Raw genomic sequence first — 23,111 nt, forward strand, 5'->3', positions numbered from 1 at the left:
ACAAAACCAAAAGTACTGTGAGTCTGAAACGCTATGCCTCGTCTCTTAAAACTAGGCGGGGCTCCAAAAGTGGCTGGCTGTCTAACTGCAGGTACAAGGCATGCTGGGGGTTGTAGTTTTTACGAGACGAGGTCGTGCCACTCCCTGACCGTCCTGCACTGGCAGCTGGTCTGCGCATGCGTGTCAGTGGCGCTAGCCGCGAACCGGGCAGGCAGTTCTTTCCTCGGAGGGAGAGATTCCTCTGCCATGGAGTCCTACGATGTGATCGCCAACCAGCCTGTTGTGATCGACAACGTGAGTTGCGTCTTTCCCAGTTCTATAGGGACTTATGCTCTCCTCCTGATGGGATCGCTTCCCTGTTTCAGCCTGGGCCACCGGCTCTTTGTCACTGGCCTGGCCTGTCAGGCGGGTTCAGCCGCCGCTGCCTCCATCCTTCTCCCACCCGTAGTCTTCAAGCAGCTTTGCCAGCCGGCAACCATGGGATGGAGAGCTTTGGGGTGAATAAATGGAAGACTTGTAGTCAGAGCTGGGTCGTTGGGCCCGTGGCTCGAGGGGCCTTAACCGCTCTGTGAGCTCCCGGCACCCGCTCCGGCTCAGTTCCCGATAACTCTATTGGCTGCTTTGGCTGTCCATCTTGACTGTGACCCCGCCTCTGAGCCCTGCCGGATGTGGGCTGAACTCTGCGGTGATTGGCTTGCGCCCCTGCAATTCTTCCGGGCCGCCATACTGTTTTTCCTCTCTAAGGGGCGGAGTGGTTCACGAGGGCAGTGGTGATTGGCTTCCGGAGCTGTCAGTGGTGGGGCCTGATGGGCTAGGGCCCGCCCTTGGGTGGAGAAGAGCTAAGTTTCCTTTGGTCTGGAGCTGGCCCGCGGCTTGGCTGTGTATCTGCGTGGAGCCGGAGAATCTGGTTCCAGAACTAGCGATAGAATCTCATTCATTTCTGTGATTATATATTATAGCGTTAATACAGGTCGAGAGTAAAACAAGAGTGACAAAGCAAGCAGGGACGCCTAGTTGCTGGTGAAAATAATTACAATATTCTCCAGGCTCTAGTCTAGAGCTATGGAGGGGTTTCACATACGTTCGAGTTAGGTCCTCACAAAAACTAGGTGGATGGATAAGGCACAAAATTTGATTCTCGTTTTACAAATGAGAAAACTGAAGCGCGAAGAGGTCAGGTGAGCCCAAGGTCGCACAATAGAGATGCCCTAAATCCAGTGCTTTATCCGTTATTTATCTTTCTAGTACCCCACGAAAAATGCATAAATAGTGACAAACGGAATCTAAATACTGCTGTTATTTGGAGTGGAGAGGGACAATTGGTTGATTGATTTTTTTTTTCAGTGCCCCTTCTAAATCCCTTAAGGCAAAACTGGCAATTGCCTCTGTGCTAAGCTGTCAGATTCGTTCTGTTGATCCAGCCCTTGGACTTAAGTTGCAAGGTCCTTTCATTTGCATCATCTCATTGAAGCTTCAGTTCTGGTAGGTAGATGGGAATTTACGCAGGAAAGTGAGGCCTGGTGAGGTTTAACAAATATTCGGACCACTGGGTTTGTGAGTTGAGGAGCCAAGACTTGAGATCGGTTTCCAAATTCTTCATTTTTTTTTCAAGGAAAGGTGCTTTGACTTTCCTTCTCACTGGGAGTATGTCTTCTGCCTTGGAAAGCAGAAGTTGAATTCAATGAGACACTTCCATTTGGGGAAGATTTGGGGGGTCGGGTTCTCACTCACTAGACTATTAAGCTCTTGTGGGAAAAGATGGTATTAATTTTTCATTACTCTCCCCTTCCCCACCTCCATCCACGCACAGAATACCTAGGGCCTGATACCACTTAGTACTCAATAAATGTTTTTTTCATTGCATTGATGAGTGGGTGGATGAATGACTGAATATCACAGTAACAAAGATATTCCTGAATAAAGGATGGAGGGGACCCCTAGTTAATTACTTCAAAGGGTTGAGTAGGACACCTTGTTCTCGATGTTGATTTTGAAAAAACACTACTAATCCTGTCTTCAGCCGGTTTGTGTATGCTTCATCTGCCTTCTTCATAGTTTTTAAATGGAAAAAAATATATAAATTAGAAATTCCTTTTTTCACCAGCAGTGCTGAAGAAATAGTCTGTCCATCCCACCAGATCCTTTGCTTTTTGAATTGTTAGGCAGAAGTTTCATCTCCAGCCATTTTCTTTTCTTTTTTTTTTTTTTTAATTCATTTTTAGAGAGGAGAGAGAGAGACCGAGAGGGAGAGAGAGGAGAGAGAGACAGAGAGAGAGAAGGGGGGAGGAGCTGGAAGCATCAACTCCCATATGTGCCTTGACCAGGCAAGCCCAGGGTTTTGAACCGGCGACCTCAGCATTTCCAGGTCGACGCTTTATCCACTGCGCCACCACAGGTCAGGCCAGCCATTTTCTTTAATGCCACTAAAGCTAATAAAACTTTTTAGTTTTTTCTTTTAATTGATAGTATATTTGAAATGCATCAAAGCAATGGTGCACTTTCCATTTTAAGATTTAAATAATTGACTTCTATTTTTATCTGGGAAAACATTTCCTTTATTATACCAATAATTATGCCAAATGGTGAAGTAGAATAAAAACTTAAGTAATTTGGCCCTGGCCGGTTGGCTCAGTGGTAGAGCGTTGGCCTGGCGTGCGGAAGTCCCAGGTTCAATTCCCGGCCAGGGCACACAGGAGAGGCGCCCATCTGCCTCTCCACCCCTCCCTCTCTCCCTCCTCTCTGTCTCTCTCTTCCTCTCCCGCAGCCGAAGCTCCATTGAAGCAAAGATGGCCGGGGCGCTGGAGATGGCTCCTTGGCCTCTGCCCCAGGCGCTAGAGTGGCTGTGGTCTTGACAGAGCGACGCCCCAGATGGGCAGAGCATCAACCCCTGGTGGGCGTACCGGGTGGATCTCGGTTGGGCGCATGCGAGAGTCTGACTGCCTCCCCGTTTCCAGCTTCAGAAAAATACCAAAAAAAACCAAAACAAAACAAAAAAAACAACTTAAGTAATTTCCCAATTAGGGCTTACAGAGCATCTGCCACATTTTACTTATTTATTTATTTTTAAGAGAGAGAAAGAGAAGCATCTTCATTGTTCCACTTAGTTGTGCCATTGATTGATTCTTATATGTTCCCTGACCAGGGTTTGAACCTGCTGGGCGCCCTCAGAGTTGAACCCGCCCCCAGCGACCCTCTGCACTCCAGGGCTGTGCTCTATCCCCACTTTTTTTTTTTTTTTTTTTGCATTTTTTTTCTGAAGCTGGAAACAGGGAGAGACAGTCAGACAGACTCCCACATGCGCCCGACCAGGATCCACCCGGCACGCCCACCATGGGGCGTCGCTCTGCCCACCAGGGGGCGATGCTCTGCCCATCCTGGGTGTCGCCATGTTGCGACCAGAGCCACTCTAGCGCCTGAGGCAGAGGCCACAGAGCCATCCCCAGTGCCCGGGCCATCTTTGCTCCAATGGAGCCTTGGCTGCAGGAGGGGAAGAGAGAGACAGAGAGGAAGGCACGGCGGAGGGGTGGAGAAGCAAATGGGCGCTTCTCCTGTGTGCCCTGGCCGGGAATCGAACCCGGGTCCTCCGCACGCTAGGCCGACGCTCTACCGCTGTATCCCCACATTTTTTAATTTGGGTTCTCGGTAGTTCCTGCCGTTTGACATTTGGAGAGTTTTGTTTCACAGTGAAAGATGGATAGGAAACATCATTTGAAATATGTGAGACAACTTCATGAGAATAATGTGTTTCCAGCAGATTTAACAGCTCTGTAGCTTCACATGTTGCTACAGTTTTTTTTCTGGGCTAAAAAGAGTGTAATTAAAAGAAAGTAGAAAAAAGAAAGCAGGGAAAAGAAGGAAGAGCCTCATTATTGGTTCACAACCTTTCCCAGTATTAAGATAGTTGTTAACCACTCTTTCCATCCTATTCTGGCACCAAACCAATTCATCAGAATTTAATGAGGAAAATGGGGGGGGGGGGAGTGTCACAAGCCTGTACTTTAATGACAAAAATAAGTGATAGCTATTTTTAAAAACTAAACAAGTTATTCTTCCCAAAGGCATGCAGTAAAGTAGTAATAAAAGAGGAGGGCAGCTCCCAGGCAACATTTAAGTATATAATGAGCACCCATGTAGCATGTATCTACCACCCATATTTAATAAATGTTGACATTTGCCATATTTGCTTCACATTTTTTTTTAGGACTTAAACTACAGATATAATTGAAAGCTCTTTGTACCCCTTTACAATCCTATCCTTTCTTTCTGTTCCAGAACTGAAGAAGCAACCATAATCATTAAATTGATGTGTTCCTTTCCATCTATGATTTTATATTGTGTGTGTGTGTGTAGTTTGTGTTTTGAATTTTCACTTAAGCGCTAGCATCTTAATTGCTAGCTCTTCTTTTTATTATATAAAATCTCAAACATAAATAAAAGGGAAAATATTTTAAAATCCACATACTTATCACCTAACTGTAACAGTTATCAACTCTTTTTTATTTTTTTTGACAGGGTCAGAGAGAGGGGTACAGATAGGGACAGACAGGAAGGGAGAGAGATGAGAAGCATCAGTTCATTGCAGCACCTTAGTTGTTCAATGATTGCTTTCTCACATGTGCCTTGACCTGGGAGTTACACCAGAGTAAGTGACCCCTTGCTCAAGCCAGCGACCATGGGGTCATGTGTATGATCCTACGCCCACACCAGTGACCCTGCACTTAAGCTGGTGAGCCTGTGCTCAAGCTGGCGACCTCAAGGTTTCGAGCCTGGGTCCTCTGTGTCCCAGTCCAACATTCTATTCACTGTGCCACCGCCTGGTCAGGCAATTCTTGACTTTTCTTTTGAACTATATTCCCACCCACTTCCCTCTCTTGTACTCGTTTTTTTTTTTTCCAAGTGGGAGGAAGGAGATAGAGACACAGATTCTCACATGAGCCCTGGACAGGATCCACCCAGCAACCCTGTCTGGGGCTGATGCTCTGCCCATCTGGGGCCATTCTCACAACTGAGCTATTATTTTCTCTTTTACTCTTTTAAAAAACATAATTGAGGCCTGACCTGTGGTGGCGCAGTGGATAGAGCGTCAACCTGGAAACACAGAGGTCGCCGGTTTGAATCCCTGGGCTTGCCTGGTCAAGGCACATGTGGGAGTTGATGCTTCCTGCTCCTTCCCCTTCCTCTCTCTCTCTCTCTCTCTCTCTCTCCTCTCTAAAATGAATAAATAAATAAATAAATATTTAAAAAACGTAAGTGAAATACTACACTGCTCACAAAAATTAGGGGGTCAGGAAACATGCAGATACTCCAGTACTTTTAGCCTTTTGTATAGTGCATTTTCACCAATGAAATAAAAGTTGGTTTTGCATCTCATTTGCATAATTGAACTTCCTTTGACTTGTCATTTGCTTTTCTGATATTCTTGTTTAATAAAAAAAAAATCAAATGCTTCTTTTTAATCACTTTATATTCATTTTGAAATATCCCCTAGTTTTTGTGAGGAGTATATTTTCAAACCTAATAAATTAACCATCATTCTTTAATATCATCAAATATACAGTCAATGTTCTCATTTTACTATTATCTCTTCTTTTTTTTTTTTACATCCACTGTCAGCTCTTAAGATCTGCTGATTCACTTAAGTTTAAGGGACACTAGAAGTAGCTGAGGAGATGAAGACAGTGGATTTATTTAACATGGGCACTTGCAGTGTGACATTAAGGCTGCCAGTTGTACAACTTCAGCAAGCGTCTATCCCTAGCTTGATCGAAATGGTGAAAAGGAGGAGACTCGTAGAGATATTTCACTGTTGGGTTATATGTATTTTGACAACTGAGGAATGGCTTCACACCAAGCTAGGTGCTCTGAGGGTATGAAAGATATGATGTGGAAAGAGAAATATCATGAATTAGTTGCTGGAAATACCTAGAATAGAGGTCTTAAACTCAATGCCTACAGAGGCCAAGCAGTAACATTAAAAAGGGAGAAGAAGGGCCCTGGCCGGTTGGCTCAGTGGTAGAGCGTCAGCCTGGCGTTCGGGGGACCCGGGTTCGATTCCCGGCCAGGGCACATAGGAGAAGCGCCCATTTGCTTCTCCACTCCCGCCCCCTCCTTCCTCTCTGTCTCTCTCTTCCCCTCCCGCAGCCAAGGCTCCATTGGAGCAAAGATGGCCCGGGCGCTGGGGATGGCTCCTTGGCCTCTGCCCCAGGTGCTAGAGTGGCTCTGGTCGCGGCAGAGCGATGCCCTGGAGGGGCAGAGCATCGCCCCCTGGTGGGTAGAGCGTTGCCCCTGGTGGGCGTGCCGGGTGGATCTCTGTCAGGCGCATGCGGGAGTCTGTCTGACTGTCTCTTCCTGTTTCCAGCTTCAGAAAAATACAAAAAAAAGGGGGGGGGAGAAGAAGAGGGTAGCCTTAAAGATGGGATGAGGACAGGTAGCTCAGTTGGTTAGAACAGTGTCCTGACATGGTGAGGTTGCAGGTTCTATTCCTGGTCAGGGCACAAACAAGAATCAACCAATGGCCCTGGCAGGATAGCTTGGCTGGTTGGAGCCTCATCCCGGAGCACAGAGTTTGCCGGTTTGATTCCCCAGTCAGGACACATAAGAGCACCTCGATGTTCCTGTCTCTCTTTCTTTCTCCCTGCCTCTCAAAAAAAAAGGATCAATCAATGACGACATGAGTGAGTGGGAAAAGTCAATGTCTCTCTCTTTCAAAAAAAAAAATAACAAAAGAAAAGAAAGATGGGGTGAGGAATCTGTAAGGTGTATTGAGCATGCCTGACTAAAGGGCCAACTGCTTCTCAATCCCAGCCAGTTGCCCTCGTGCAGGAATGTAGGTCCAATGTTGCTAGGTCTAACTTTTTTCTTTAATTTTTTTTTTTTATGGATTGATTTTAGAGAAAAAGAGAGAGAGATACCAATCTGTTTCTGTATGTGCCCTGACCTGGGATTGAACTGGCAACTTTTTCATATTGGGACGATGCTCTAACCCAGCTGAGCTATCCAGCCAGGATGCCAGGTCTGATTTTTCAAGAGAAATCAGAATTTTAAATTTCATATGCATTTTCCAATTTTTAACTGTCAGAAGTTAATGTAAAAGTAGTTTAGCTTCCTTCTCAGCATGTCCAGGATAATCAGGAGAGCTTAAGATAAAAGTCGCCCGCCCTGGCCGGTTGGCTCAGCGGTAGAGCGTCGGCCTAGCGTGCGGAGGACCCGGGTTCGATTCTCGGCCAGGGCACATAGGAGAAGCGCCCATTTGCTTCTCCACCCCTCCGCCACGCTTTCCTCTCTGTCTCTCTCTTCCCCTCCCGCAGCCAAGGCTCCATTGGAGCAAAGATGGCCCGGGCGCTGGGGATGGCTCTGTGGCCTCTGCCTCAGGCGCTAGAGTGGCTCTGGTCGCAACATGGCGATGCCCAGGATGGGCAGAGCATCACCCCCTGGTGGGCAGAGCATCGCCCCATGGTGGGCGTGCTGGGTGGATCCCGGTCGGGCGCATGCGGGAGTCTGTCTGACTGTCTCTCCCTGTTTCCAGCTTCAGAAAAATGAAAAAAATAAAAAAAAAGATAAAAGTCGCCCAAGCCATAAAGGCCTATAGCCAGCAGGTACTGGGAGAGCCATGTGAAGGGATTTGCTATTTGTTTTCCTGCACCAGCAAGAGAAGGAATGGTCAGCAGTGGCTGGCAGCAGATTTGAGTCCTCAAAAGTCAAATATGGCCTGACCTGTGGTGGCGCAGTGGATAAAGCATCAACCTGGAAACAATGAGGTCGCCGGTTCAAAACCCTGGGCTTGCCTGGTCAAGGCACATATGGGAGTTGATGCTTCCTGCTCCTCCCCCCTTCTCTCTCTCTCTCTCTCTCTCTTCCCTCTCTATAATGAATAAATAAAATCTTTAAAAAAATATATTAAAAAAAAAGTCAAATATTTAATGAGACTTTTTCAAGAAACCTCTACAAGGCATTTGTTTACTGGTTTTGCCCGAGTGAAAAACAATGAGAGTGGCAGCCCATTTGCCAAGTACACAGTTCCTAGTTATAAATATGGTTAAAGAAATTGACATTACCTTTTTTTTTTTTCTTTTTTTTTTTTTTGACATTACCTTTTTATACAATCTCCTATGGCTTGAGCAGACTAGAGTGACGGGCCATCCTGGTGCCTGACTGGCAACACAGAGGGAGGAAACCACCTCCTGCGTCCCCACCCATTCTTCACACAACTGCTGATCTGGCAGGCCAGCTCCTGGGGCTGTAGGGACAAGCTGAGTCTGGTTCCTGGGTCTTGTACATCATTCCCATCGCTGCCTGGGCCTTTTCTACACCACCTCTGCCTGGGGCTTCTGGCATTCCAGCTGCTCATTCAGACTCCATATATTAGACATCACTTGCCAATCATTTGAGCTTGATTTTCATTTTAGTCAGCCAGCATCTATTTGAGTATCCTGCAAATGTGAGGTACTACTGACATATAAAGTCTCTGATCTCAAGGAACTTGGGCTCAAAAGAGACAAAAATGGGTAAAGTCAAGCCCTGGCCAGGCAGCTTAGTTGATCGTCCTGAATCAACAAAGTTGTGGGTGCAATCTCTTGTTAAGGCACATACAAGAATCAACCAATGAATGCATGAAAAAGTAGAACAATGAATCAATGTTTCTCTCTCTCTCTCCCCCCCTTCCTCTCTCCCTAAAATCAATCAATTAAAAAAATTTAAAAGAAGCTATGAAGTCAGATAGGAAGCAGAATGAAATGCATGCTACTTCATGGTATAGGTAATGGAGATTTTGTGAGATAACAGGAGGAAGATAATTAGTTCTACCTGGGTTCTGTTCTTCAGGAGGAAGCAGTAATATTTGAACTGGGCCTGTTATAGTCTTGCTAGGAAGGACAGAGAAGAAAAAATGAACTGAATATCTTAATCTGCCTTGTCACTCAGACTCTAGTCCTGTTGCTAGTAAACTCAAAATCAAATATCCAGGCCCTGGCCGGTTGGCTCAGTGGTAGAGCGTCGGCCTGGCATGCAGAAGTCCCGGGTTCGATTCCCGGCCGGGGCACACAGGAGAAGCGCCCATCTGCTTCTCCACCCCTCCCCCTCTCCTTCCTCTGTCTCTTTCTTCCCTTCCCGCAGCGAGGCTCCATTGGAGCAAAAATGGCCCGGGCGCTGGGGATGGCTCCTTGGCCTCTGCCCCAGGCGCTAGAGTGGCTCTGGTTGCAACAGAGCGACACCCCGGAGGGGCAGAGCATCACCCCCTGGTGGGCGTGCCGGGTGGATCCCGGTGGGGCGCATGCGGGAGTCTGTCTGACTATCTCTCTCCCAGTTTCCAGCTTCAGAAAAATACAAAAAAAAAAAAAAAAAAATCAAATATCCAGGAAAATCATCTCTTAAAAATATTTAGAGTCTGAAGGACAGGTCTCATCGTTACTCCTTTTGTTTTCAACCTCTGTCAGGACAGCTAATGAGTCTGTTGGCATCACCACACCCAGATGAAAGCAGTGAGCAATAAGGAAGCTTGAGCTAACAAGCTCCTGGAGTTCTCTTGTGCAGCGCCTTTCTCACCAGCCATGCCGCTGTCCCAGAGCTGTTGGGTTTGCAGTCGGAGGGTTCTCCCTTCTTCCTAGGCTTTCAGCTCAGTGTCTAGCTGCACCTTTTCCAGGCTTCTTGTGCTTCAGCCCAGGCCAATGAGTTTGTACTTATCTCCTACTTTCTCTCCCTCCTGCTGTCTTACAGAACTGGCTTTCCCCGCTCAACTTACTGCTTTCCCTGTCCTTCCACCACTTCTGTCTTCCTTCTGCTGTTGCCAGAGTTAGGCACTAGGATGGCCCATCTCAACCTCTTCTCCCATAAAAGAGCAGGGAAAAGAGAAAGGGAGGGAGGAAACTGGGGGGAGGGGGGGTGTTGCTGGGAATTCTTTGGTTCCAAGATAACCTTTGCTATTTAGTGTCTCCTGATGTGTTTACCACTTGCTGTGTGGGTTCTGGAAATAGCCCACTCCGCCCCAGGAGAAGTGGTTGAGGGGCAGCAGGAAAAGGCTTGCCCCAATTAGCTGCAAACTGTGTTGCAGCTGGAAGGAGAGGGCATCAGCTGTGATGGTAGAAGAGTTAAGAAGGAAGAAAACATGGCCCTGGCCGGTTGGCTCAGCGGTAGAGCGTCGGCCTGGCGTGCGGGGGACCCGGGTTCGATTCCCAGCCAGGGCACATAGGAGAAGCGCCCATTTGTTTTTCCACCCCACCCCCTTCCTCTCTGTCTCTCTCTTCTCCTCCCGCAGCCAAGGCTCCATTGGAGCAAAGATGGCCCCGGCGCTGAGGATGGCTCCTTGGCCTCTGCCCCAGGCGCTAGAGTGGCTCTGGTTGCGGCAGAGCATCGCCCCCTAGTGGGCAGAGCGTCGCCCCTGGTGGGCGTGCCGGGTGGATCCCGGTCGGGCGCATGCGGGAGTCTGTCTGACTGTCTCTCCCCGTTTCCAGCTTCAGGAAAAAAAAAAAAAAAGAAGGAAGAAAACAGGTTGTATCCACAAGCAATATCAAATCTCTGACAGCTGCCCTGCATGGAGTTTGTATCTGCGTATAGAGTCAATGTTTATTTAGGTTGGGCCCAGGGTGGTATTAGAGATGCTGGTGGGAGAAGTCAGATTCTTTCCTGGACACGCCACCCAACATACCACGGATTGGAGCAGCAGGATTATAATGTTAGGTCTACTCTTAGAGCTAGGGCTTCCCTGCTCTTTTATCATTAGGAGACCAACAAATAAAACCAAGCATAGTAAAAAAACAAAACAATAATCACAACCCTCTACAAAGCAGAGTGGTGTGCCCCTGCAGTAAGAACCAGACAATGTGTGTTCCATGGCAGTGCTCACGGTGCCGTCTGTCATACACACCCTGGAGGGCAGGGAGAGTTCAGCCCCTTTGGTAATAACAGAAAGAATCATGCACTCTTCCCACCTTGGTTGTGTTCCTGAACTTGGCTGCTTTGGTGTTTCTAACTACTTTCTTCTTCTCTCCTCAGGTTTTCTCTTTTTCTTCCCTTTATTAATATTTTTCCAGTGATTTGAGAGAGAAAGTAAGGGAGAGAGAGAGAGAAAAGCATCAACTCATTGTTCCACTTAGTTGTTCCATTTAGTTGTGCACTCATTGATTGCTTCTTATATGTGCCCTGACCAGGGGTCGAACCTGCAACCTCGGTGTACCAGGTCGATGCTTGTTCCACTGAACCACCCAGCTAGGGCCTATTAATGTTATTTTTAATGCCAAAAATAAAACATGCTCAAAATAAAAAGGTCAAAGAGTACAGAAAAATCAAATAATACTTTGCATGTACAGGGAAGTTCTCCTCACCCTCCCCAGTCCTACCTCCTTCCCTTTGGTATGCATTCACTATACAAATGCTTATATAAACAGACATATACAACTAGAAGTTCTCTCTTTTTAAAATAATAATGGAAGCATATACATATTGTATGATTTACATTTTCTCTTGTTTTTGAGATACTTCTGACTTGCCTTTCTCCTCTTTCCTCAGGGATCCGGTGTGATCAAAGCTGGTTTTGCTGGTGATCAGATCCCCAAATACTGCTTTCCAAACTAGTAAGTCATTCTGTAACTTAGAAGCTTGGGAAACTTGTCAGCTTTGGGGTCAGCCCTCCATCTTTTAAGGAGAAGGGATCTGTCATTCAGGTCAGCCTTGGTACTCAAAACAATAAGCAAAGGAAGCAGCTGCCTACGTGGTACAATTTGAGAGTTGCTGGCAAGACCTCTTTTTTTAAATTTGATTTTATCTGATGCCAAAAAATGTTCTCATCAGTGACTCATTGTTTTGAGTGAGTACCTCTTCATGGAGCCCTTTTTCAAAAATTCTCCTATCACCCAGGATGGGGTTTAACCATTAAGCCACACCTACCATCTCAGTGAGAATGAGTTCTCAGTACTTTCCACCAAAGGCAGAGATACTGCAGGTAGGAGAAGGGCACAGGCACCTGGGGAAGGGCCTTAAGGTGGCAGAAAAAGGAAGAAGGCCATTTGTCACAGTTACAGCAGCGGTTTTGCTTAGTAAAGTCCTGGGCAAGGAGCTAAGAAGACTAAAATTGTTTTTGTTTTTAGTGAGATAAGAAGCATCAATTATTTGTTGCAGCACCTTAGTTGTTCATTGATTGATTGCTTTCTCATATGTGCCTTGCCCGGGAAGGAGGGGAGCCTTCAGCAGAGAAAGTGACCCCTTCCTCAAGTCACTGACCTTTGGGTTCAAGCCAGCAACTATGGGGGGTCATGTCTATGATCCCATGCTCAAGCCAGCAACCCTGCGCTCAAGCTGGTGAGCCTGTGCTCAGTCCAGAGACCTCAGGGTTTTGAACCTGGTTCCTCTGCGTCCCAGGCCAGTGCTCTATCCACTGCACCTCCGCCTGGTCAGGCAAACACTAAAATCTTTTGAGTTAACCATTCACTTGGAAATTGTTGTTTTGGCCTGATCTGTGGTGGCGCAGTGGATAAAGTGTCAACCTGGAACACTGAGGTCACCAGTTCAAAACCCTGGTCAAGGCACATACGGGAGTTGTCTATCTTGGTCTGCACATCCATTGGGGAAAGGAACTGGAAATCCTCTAAAATTTTTATTAAGAACATAAAATTAGCCTGACCTGTGGTGGCGCAGTGGGATAAAGCATAGACCTGGAACACTGAAGTTGCTGGTTCGAAACCTTGGGCTTGCCTGGTCAAGGCACATATGGGAGTTGATGCTTCCTGCTCCTCCCCCTTCTCTCTCTCTCCCCTCTCTCTAAAAATCAATAAATAAAATATAAAAAAAAAACAAAAAAACATAAAATTATATAACATAATATTTATATATGAATAACTTAATATATGTTCACTGTAGAAATTGTGGGAAATGCAGAAAAGCAGAAAAAAGAAAATCAAAACTGTAACCTTGGCCCTGGCCGGTTGGCTCAGCGGTAGAGCGTCGGCCCGGCGTGCAGGAGTCCCGGGTTCAATTCCCAGCCAGGGCACACAGGAGAGGCGCCCATTTGCTTCTCCACCCCTCCTCCTCTCCTTCCTCTCTGTCTCTCTCTTCCCCTCCCGCAGCGAGGCTCCATTGGAGCAAAGATGGCCCGGGCACTGGGGATGGCTCTGTAGCCTCTGCCTCAGGCGCTAGAATGGCTCTGGATGCAACAGAGCGACGCCCCAGAGGGGCAAAGCATCGCCCCCTGGTGGGCATGCCGGGTGGATCCGGTCGGGCGCATGCGGGAGTCTGTCTGACTGCCTCACCGTTTCCAGCTTCGGAAAAATGAAAAAACAAACAAACAAAAAAAAAAACAAACAACTGTAACCTCACTCCTTAAAGATAATCACCGTAGAATTAAGTGTGTTCCTTCCTAAGTATGTGCCTCTGTACATCCTTCCTGTGTTCTGTCATATGTTCTGTTGTGAAATGAAAAGTGATGGTGTTCCCACTCTCTTTTGTAGTGTGGGCAGACCCAAACACGTTCGTGTCATGGCAGGAGCCCTCGAAGGTGACATCTTCATTGGCCCCAAAGCTGAGGTAATTCCCAGTCCTCAAACCTACAGAAGACCTTTTTTTTTATGATTTTACTTATTGATTTTATGGGGGTTGGGGGGATGAGAAATATCAACTCATAGTTGCTTCACTTTAATTGTTCATTGATTGCTTCTTGGATGTGCCTTGACCGAGCAAGCCCAGGGTTTCAAACCAGTGATCTCAGCATTCCAGGTTGCTGCTTTATCCTCTGCGCCACCACAGGTCAGGCAGAGGACCTTTATTCCCCATGTGGACAGTGCCCCAGCAGTGGGACATAGCCATGAGTAAAAGGAGTGATTCTCTCTTAAAGTCTCCCCTTTGGTTCCCTCACCCTAGTCCTCATCAGTTTATTTCTCCCAGGAGCAGCTTCTGGTTTTGTAAAGAAAATATCACACCCTGATCTGGGGAATAGAGAGCAGTCTAGAAAACAGGGCTTCTGCCTTCTTTCTGTATTCTGTCACTACCTTGCCAATGATCAAATAGACTGACTGGCTTGGTGGGTTTTTTTGTTTTTGTTTTTTGTTTGTTTTTTTGTATTTTTCTGAAGCTGGAAACGGGGAGGCAGTCAGACAGACTCCCGCATGCGCCCGACCGGGATCCACCCGGCACGCCCACCAGGGGGCGATGCTCTGCCCATCCGGGGTGTCGCTCTGTCAAGACCACAGCCACTCTAGCGCCTGGGGCAGAGGCCAAGGAGCCATCCCCAGCGCCCGGGCCATCTTTTGCTCCAATGGAGCCTCGGCTGTGGGAGGGGAAGAGAGAGACAGAGAGGAAGGAGAGGAGGAGGGGTGGAGAAGCAGATGGGCGCCTCTCCTGTGTGCCCTGGCCGGGAATCGAACCTGGGACTTCCACACACCAGGCCAACGCTCTACCACTGAGCCAACCGGCCAGGGCCTTGGTGGTTTTTTTGACAAAAAGGATTGCAAGTAGATCCTGGCTGGGGTACCCTGGTGACGAGTTACTTAGCACAGTTTGGCAGAGCCCTCAGGAAGCCTCTAGAAGCAGAAAAACAGAATCATAGTTGCCAGCTTTGGCTCCAAGTGCTGAGGCCCAAAGGTGGGAGCCAGAGTTAGGTCCTGGGATGAAGAGGGTATCTCCTGTCACCTGTCACTTGCCCTAGGGGTATCCAGGGGCCAGTGGAAATGCAGAAACCCTCTGCTTTGCCCACTGATTGGGCAATGAGAGCAGTTCGCAGCCATACAGTTGGAGACTTGGAGAATGAATGGGTTCCCGTTCTTGCCCCTGGGTGAGGACTGCAGAGTGGCGACTCCCAGTTCTAGAAGAGCAAGGTCCACCAGCCAGCTCAGCTGAGAGACTGGCTGCCGCTCTACGGCCTGCTCTCTGCCCCCAGGAGCACCGAGGGCTGCTCTCCATTCGGTATCCCATGGAGCATGGCATCGTCAAGGACTGGAATGACATGGAGCGCATCTGGCAATATGTCTATTCGAAGGACCAGCTGCAGACTTTCTCAGAGGAGGTGGGTGTCCTGTGTGTGGGGCAGCCCTGCAGGGTTGGCAGAGCTGGTTAGAACCCCTACCCCAGAGATGAGGAGGAGAATGAAGATGATGAGAAGTATCAAGAGTATTTGAATCTTAACTATGTCCCAGGCATCAGACATGCTTTTTAGACATGTTCGTATTTAATCTTCACATCCCTGTGTGATGTAGGGAGTATTATCTCTAGTTTACAAACAAAGGAACAAGTTCAGAGAAGCCAAGTAGTTTCCAAGATCACCCAGTGAATAAGTAAAGCTGGGATTCAAACCCATGTCTTTCACACTTCAGAGCCTATACTCTATAACTTCTAAGGAGTAACTCTACTCTGAAACACCAACGAACGGGCATGCTAGATGTATCAGAAGTTTCACGGGAGGAGTAGGTTCCGTTTTGGTTTGTTTATTTTTTATTAAGTGAGAGGTAGGTTGGCAGAGAGACAGACTCCCGCATGCGCCCCGACCAGGATCCACCCAGCAAGCCTGTGGGACAGTGCTCTGCCCATCTGGGGCCTTTGCTCCATTGCTTGGCAACCGATCTATTTTAGTGCCTAAGGCGAGGCCATGGTGTCATCCTCAGCGCCCAGGGCCAACTTGCTCGAATGAGCAATGGCTGCAGGAGGGGAAGAGAGAGAGAGAGAGAGAGAAGGGAGAAGGGTGGAGAAGCAGAGGTCACTTCTCCTGTGTGCCCTAACTGGGAATTGAACCCAGGACTTCCACACACTGGGTTGACACTCTACCACTGAGCCAATGGGCCAGGGTGGTTCTGGGTTTTTTTTGTTGTTGTTTTAATTTTATTTATTTATTTATTTATTTTACAGAGACAGAGAGTGAGTCAGAGAGAGGGATAGACAGGGACAGACAGACAGGAACAGAGAGAGATGAGAAGCATCAATCATTAGTTTTTCATTGCGCGTTGCAACACCTTAGTTGTTCATTGATTGCTTTCTCCTACGTGCCTTGACTGCGGGCCTTCAGCAGACCGAGTAACCCCTTGCTTGAGCCAGCGACCTTGGGTCCAAGCTGGTGAGCTTTTGCTCAAACCAGATGAGCCCGCGCTCAAGCTGGTGACCTCAGGGCCTTGAACCTGGGTCCTCTGCATCCCAGTCTGACGCTCCATCCACCGCGCCACCGCCTGGTCAGGCTGGTTCTGTTTTTTAAAAGTACATTCAATACTGAAATTTAACTTTCTATTTTGAAAAAAATTTTTAACTTATTTTTATCATAATTTCAAGAGTTTATTAGCAAAATCTTCCTGACAATTAGAAATATATAGTAGCTACAGGGGTCTACGTAAGAATCTTGAAAGAAGAATAGGTATAGGTGAGGACCGAATGAGACTTTAAAGGGGACATGATTTTGGAAACTGACTAGGGCAGGAGTAAATGATAGGCCCAGCTTGCCCGTTTTTGGAGGGAGGCTGACCCAGGTCCCCTGGCCAGCCGTGCGGGCTTCTCCCCCAGTACTAATGAGAGGTGGGAATCTGGCCTCGCCCTGATTGCTGTCCGGGCATCTTTCCCAGCATCCTGTGCTCCTGACAGAGGCGCCTTTAAACCCACGGAAAAACCGAGAACGAGCTGCCGAAGTTTTCTTTGAGACCTTCAACGTGCCAGCCCTTTTCATCTCCATGCAAGCTGTGCTCAGCCTGTGAGTAGCTGCCTGGGTGGCAAGCCTGTCCCCTTGAGCAGAGAGCAGTCCTTGGCATTCCTAGAGGGCAAAGTACCAGCTAAAGTAGCAGCTGCCGTTTTAGAGTTTGCTCCGTAGTTCACACCATTCCTTGTCCCCCCAACATGAAGACACAGTGAGGTTTTCCCCTCCTGTCACAGAAATACATGTCTGTCCCTTTGTCTCTACCAAAAGATAAAACACTAAGGACAGACCTAGAGAGCCATGGGGAAAAGCAAGTTTTCTTTTGTGGAAGTGAAGATATTCTTATTTTCCTTTAGTCATTTACTTTTCCTGCTTAGGCCCTGTAGGCATCTGTGTTTTTTGCTCTTGTCTAGAGCAGGGGTCTCAAACTCAACTCAGCATGTGGGCTGCAGAGCAAGATCACAGCCATTAGGCGGGCCACACTAGGTCTACAAAAGGCAACTGTTACGCAACACTTTTCTCACTGCAGTTGAAAACAAAAAATAATCAGTACAACAAGCACAATCGTACATGCAGTTTACTGTGGGCCGCGAGTTTGAGACCCCTGGTCTAGAGAGTAAAAACTGCCCCTCAGAACAGGCCCCTGAAGTGGTTGAAGGCCAGGCCCTTTCAACATTGGAGAGCATGCTCTTCTGGGAGTGGGGAGGGAGCTTCGAGAGACTCGGCTCCTTTCTTCCAGGTCTTTCTAGGCTTGCTTCTGTGCGCAGGCGTCCTCAGTACTCAGTCCAGTCTGAGGCCCCTGGAGAAAGGCAGGCCCAGTTTAAATTTAGCTGACGCTGAACTCTGAAAGAAGTGACTTTTTCCCCAGAGTGAGGAGGCAGGGTGAGTGATGGTTTGCCGTCTTTGCTTCAGTTACGCCACAGGCAGGACCACAGGCGTGGTGCTGGATTCTGGGGATGGCGTCACCCATGCCGTGCCCATTTATGAGGGCTTTGCCATGCCGCACTCAATCATGCGCATTGACATCGCTGGCAGAGACGTGTCTCGCTTCCTTCGCCTCTACCTGCGTAAGGAGGGCTATGATTTCCACTCGTCCTCGGAATTTGAGATTGTCAAGGCCATAAAAGAAGTGAGTTCTGCCCCATGGGCCCATGGATGAGATGGGGAATGGGAACAGAGAATCCGGGACCCCCAGGACCTGGAGTGAAAAGAGGTGAAGCCAGGGGTCTGGGTCAGACTCTGCTGTCCCCAGCCAGGCCTCCTGACAGCTGGGAGATCTGCAGCCAGGCCCCACACTGAGACTCGCCTTCCCGGAGGCTACCATCTTCCAGGGGAAAGGGAGCTGCTGCTATTTCTTAAACTGGGTGATGGATGCACTGGTGATTGTTATGTTTTTCATACCTATGTACAAATTACATATGTTCTTTCACATCCTTGAGGGATTCAGAATACATTTTTTTTTTAAAGTAAACTGAATCCTCCCACCACCTGCAGCTGTAGGGTAACCTCTTAGCTGGGTATTGGGACCCAGAATTATATGAGCAGAAGAAAGATGGCTGAATCTGGACTAAAATTAGGTTGTGCTCTCAGACCAAGATCTAGAGAGCCAAGTTTGCACACTTGCCCACCAGGAAGGTGGACCAGGTGTGAACTCACATCTTAAGTGCCATCCAGTGAACGCCAACAGAAGTCTCCCTGCTTCTGCTGTAGGGCAGCAGCTCTAACGACCTTTAGGCGACCACTGCGATAGGCAGCTTTCTGCAGCAGCATGCCAGTCCCCAGGGACTTTGACCGGGCGGGTGCCAGGTTTCCTGTCTGCCTGACTCATGCTTGGTTCTGCAGAGAGCCTGCTACCTTTCCATAAACCCCCAGAAGGACGAGACACTGGAGACGGAGAAGGCTCAGTACTACCTGCCCGATGGCAGCACCATTGAGGTAGGCGACTGGACCTCTCCTCAGTGCCCTCTGGCCCTTATAAGCTCTGGGCCCAACAGAACACCCGGTGGGGAGGCTCGCGTCAGGTGTACCTGTCCTTTCTCAGCCCCTGCCTGAAACAGTGGCACTCTTGAGCAGCACTATCTGTGCCCAGCAAGGCATACCAGGGACTTGGCTTCTCCTGTGGAGAGGAGAGGAGACACCAGACGCATTTCCCTAGATCAGATCAGGACAGGGTTAGGAACAGGGGTGGTTAATGCTCTCCTTAACCACTGGGTACAGCAGGGGCTGAGTTGCCTCTTCCTGGACCTCCACTGATAGAAGAAGTTTCCATGAATGAATAATGAATGAATCCATGTATTAATGCCAAAGGTCTCTCTTTTTTCTTTTTTTTTTTTTTTTTTTGTATTTTTCCAAAGCTGGAAATGGAGAGGCAGTCAGACAGACTCCCGCATGCACCCGACCGGGATCCACCCCACCAGGGGGCGATGCTCTGCCCATCTGGGGCACCGCTATGCCGCAATCAGAGCCACTCAAGTGCCTGAGGCAGAGGCCACAGAGCCATCCTCAGCGCCAGGGCAAACTGCTCCAGTGGAGCCTTGGCTGCGGGAGGGGAAGAGAGAGACAGAGAGGAAGGAGAGAGGGAGGGGTGGAGAAGCAGATGGGCGTTTCTCCTGTGTGCCCTGGCCGGGAATCGAACCCGGGACTCCTGAACGCCAGGCCGACGCTCTACCACTGAGCCAACCTGCCAGGGCCGCCAAAGGTCTCTTAACTGGGAAATGGCAGAGCTAGGATTAAACATGGGAGCTTCCTCTCTCTAGTTTCCCGGGATCCCTGTTTGTGCCTTTTTCCCCCAGTTTGTTCCAAGGAGCCCCTTTGTTTCTTGAGGCCCTTCACATCCAAGTTCTTCCCTAAACCTGGCCTTCATAGCCGCCTGGTTACTAAGAGGTGGGCTCAGGGGCCTCTTCCATCCCCATTCCCAAAGGGACCTTAGCCCCATCCCAGCCTCTGAAGTTTGCCCTCTACCCTGCAGATTGGTCCTTCCCGATTCCGGGCACCTGAGCTTCTGTTCAGGCCAGACCTGATTGGCGAGGAGAGTGAGGGCATCCATGAGGTGCTGGTGTTTGCCATCCAGAAGTCTGACATGGACCTGAGGCGCACGCTTTTCTCTAACATTGTCCTCTCAGGAGGCTCCACCCTGTTCAAAGGTTAGTCTTCGCACTCGGGGCCCTTCCCCAGGAAGCTTCCAGACCCTGCTGGGCCTAGATGCCCAGAGGATTGATTTGAGATTCTCCTTTCCTGCCCATTCAGGTTTTGGTGACAGGCTACTGAGTGAAGTGAAGAAACTGGCTCCAAAAGATGTGAAGATCAGGGTAGGGGCATGATGTGGGCAGGGGCGGGCGGAACTGGGCCTCCGGGGGTCTGGGGTGCCACACGTGGCGGCTTCCTTTCCAGCTCTGCCCAGGCTTCTCAGGAAGCAAAGGCTAAACAGGTGCCACCAGATGGCTCCCGCTTCCAGACTGACCCTGTGGTCTGACAGCACGGAGGACCCATTCTCACTCTCCATATCCACAGATGGGGACAGTTCCAATGCCCAGATGTGGCAGGGTGCTAAGGTCCCACATGTGGTCTTTCAGGGAAGCTGTAACACTGATAAGAGATTGGCTTTTGCTACTCCCCTGTGACACAGTCCAATATCTTAGTAACTGCTGAGGGAAGCTGGCCTGCCTGAGGAAGAGGGCATTCCAATGAAGGCTGTGGTTCCTACTATGCAGTCTGCTTCCCACTGACCCCCAACAGAGCCGAGCCTTGTCCCCAGATAGCCCCAGCCTTTCTGGGAGTTGTACTTGGGGCTGCTGGCAGCCTGTTTCTCCACTTATTTATGTGTTCATTGCTTGATTCTTGTATGTGCCCTGACCAGAGATCAAACCCATAACCTTGGTGTATTGGGACAATGCTCTAACCAACTGAGCTACCTGACCAGGTAGAATGCTGTTTCTCAAGATTAGTGTGGGGCTCGCCACACTACTAGTGTAGGGCTGGCAGAGGGCCCCACAATACCCCAGAGAGGCAACAAGGTCTAGCAGGGACAGAGCTTCGTATGCTGAGTGAAATGCATCCACTGCCTCGGGTGCTGAGAATTGGACCTAAAGAGGAAAGTTGGAAGGGAAAGTGAGAGGAAAGGATGAGTGTCTCAGTTTCCTCTTTCCACCCACCCTTGCAGATATCTGCACCTCAGGAGAGATTGTATTCCACATGGATTGGGTGAGTAATTCTGGGAATAAGAGTGGAACCGGCAGCAAATACCACACTCTCTTTCTCACAATGTTCCTTCGGATTCCCTCCACCCCAGGGGCTCTATCCTCGCCTCCCTAGACACCTTTAAGAAGATGTGGGTCTCCAAAAAGGAATACGAGGAAGACGGCACCCGATCCATCCACAGGAAAACCTTCTAACATTGGGACGTCATCTGCACCTTTCTCTGAAGTTAACTCCACTTTAAAACTCGCTTTCTTGAGTTGGAGTGTTTGCAAGGAACTGCCTGTGTGTTTGAGTGTGTGAGCGGGTGTGTGAGTGTGAGTATGTGCACTTATGTGAGTGCCCTGTGGCCCAGGGATCCCAGGGCCCAGAAAGGACGATGGACTATCCTCAATGGTGATGGCCTGAGGCCTGGGGTTGACCACTAACTGGCCCTTGACAGGGAAGAATGCTGGCAGAGGGCCCCACTCCTTCGTCTGCTGGGCCTTTGTCTGGCTGTGTGGGACTATGTTTACTACCATTGGGACACGGAGGGAGGTAGACCTAAACCCCAGAAGACCTTGCTGCTGCCCATCCTAGGCTGGACGAGACCCACCCCGCCCCGCCCCACCCCCAGGGTGTCTTGAGGCCCAAGGCAGCTGCTGCCTCCCTTGCACATCATTCTGTTCTTGATGCCTCCGGATCATGGACTGAGGACTGGAACTGGGATTAAGTTCTGTGTGGTTTGCAGTTTGGGTTTGGGAGGCTGGAAAGGTTATTACTGAGACTCCTGGGTGAGGAGAGGACCAGATGCCCTTAACTTTCCGTGGGGGCCAGGACCACACTAGGCACTTGAGGAAAGCAAGAATAGTGCTACTTCTGATTGGCGGCCGAGTTCATGTTCCAACACCAAACCCCCATCCAGGGGTCTTGGGAGAGTTTAAGGAGCTTGTTGACTCCAGGCCGTTACTTGCTTTTCATCCGTCCTTGGGCAATGCCATCTTCAAACAGTTTTATTTATTGAAGTGTTTGTTCAGTATGGGGACTGGAGAGAAGGACCTCACGGCCTCCTGCTCACCAGTCACCCTGTTCGCACTAATGTTTACAGCACCTAAGCTTAGCTTGGCCTCCAGGGTCCCACCACTCCGAACTAAGGGTAAACTGACCGTCTCCATTTGGGATCTGAGGCTACAAAGACTCCCGCCAGCCTCTTTCTCCCTCTTCCACTCACTCACTGCCCTTGAATCAACTGGCTGGTTGCTGATTGGGTTTTCTGAAATAGGAGGTAGAATCACTCTTTGGTAGAGGCCCTAGCAAAGGAGGAGTGTTGGGAATCCAGCCCCCTTAGGGTTGGAAAAAGCTGCAGTTAACCAAGTTGCCTTTTCCCACGTAGCTGGCCTGGGAGGCAAGGTTGTAGAGGTGAGAAGGCCTCCTCAGGGCTGATTCTGTGCCATTCTTGACCTTGGATTTGTTCGTTTAGGTAAGGAGGCCAGGAGCTGGGGGCTTAGGCTCAGCTCTGGTCTAGTGTGGCCAGGCACCTGCCCCTGGACTGGGCTGGCCTAGCAGTGGTCCAAAGGCCCCTCAGCCCAGGTGGTACAAAGCTGGGGCTAGCAAATGTTCACTGGCACTCCCTCATGGCACGAAGACCTGCCCCAGTCCCAGATTCCGGCAGTATTCCCCCCATGCCATCCAACGACCAAAGGCCCTGCTAGGTGTGGGCCACAGCAGCAGGTGTGTGTGAAAGCGATGTGGCGACCCACGGACTGCAGTGTGCTTAACCAGCTCACCTCCCTTCTTTTAGCCCAAGCCTGTCCCTTGCACAGCCTCACACAAACCACGTTGCCTGGTGGGGCCCAGTGTACTTAAATAAAGTCCTTCCAATAGACATGTCAGCTGGACCTCTTGTCTGCAGATGGTGTTGGGTGGGCAGAGGGAGGCTCAGTGGGCCCTCCATCCTCTAGAGGGCACTGATGGACCAGCCAGACCTCCACTCAAATGAGGGGAGCAGCATTTGACATCCCTGAAGTCTTAGGCTCTCAAAACTTCATGTATATAAGAAGCTCAAGAGCTTATTAAAATGCAGTTCCTGGAGTTCACGCTCAGATATTCTGATTATTTCTCCATTTTAAACCTATATACTTGGGGGAAATTGCCAGGCACTTTATAAATGTTAGCCCATATACCTGACCAGGCGGTGGCGGAGTGGATAGAGCGTCAGACTGGGATGTGGAGGACCCAGGTTCGAGGCCTGAGGTCGCCAGCTTGAGTGCGGGCTCATCTGGCTTAAGCAAAAAGCTCACCAGCTTGGACCCAACGTCACTGGCTTGAGCAAGAGATTACTCGGTCTGCT

At 49.2% G+C, this 23,111-nt stretch overlaps 1 protein-coding gene across 1 annotated transcript; it reads left to right on the plus strand.

Moving 5' to 3' along the window:
- Positions 1-164: 164 nt before the first annotated feature.
- ACTR1A (actin related protein 1A) lies at positions 165-22,646 on the plus strand. Its single transcript, XM_066354865.1, has 11 exons — positions 165-294; positions 11,500-11,564; positions 13,434-13,509; positions 14,858-14,983; positions 16,521-16,645; positions 17,501-17,717; positions 18,431-18,523; positions 19,557-19,731; positions 19,835-19,896; positions 20,748-20,788; positions 20,877-22,646. The coding sequence occupies exons 1-11, from the start codon at positions 247-249 to the stop codon at positions 20,977-20,979; spliced, it is 1,131 nt and encodes a 376-aa protein (XP_066210962.1). The 5' UTR covers positions 165-246; the 3' UTR covers positions 20,980-22,646.
- Positions 22,647-23,111: the final 465 nt, after the last annotated feature.

The sequence above is a fragment of the Saccopteryx leptura genome, chromosome 13 (genome assembly GCF_036850995.1).
Source record: "Saccopteryx leptura isolate mSacLep1 chromosome 13, mSacLep1_pri_phased_curated, whole genome shotgun sequence".
Lineage (NCBI taxonomy): Eukaryota > Metazoa > Chordata > Mammalia > Chiroptera > Emballonuridae > Saccopteryx > Saccopteryx leptura.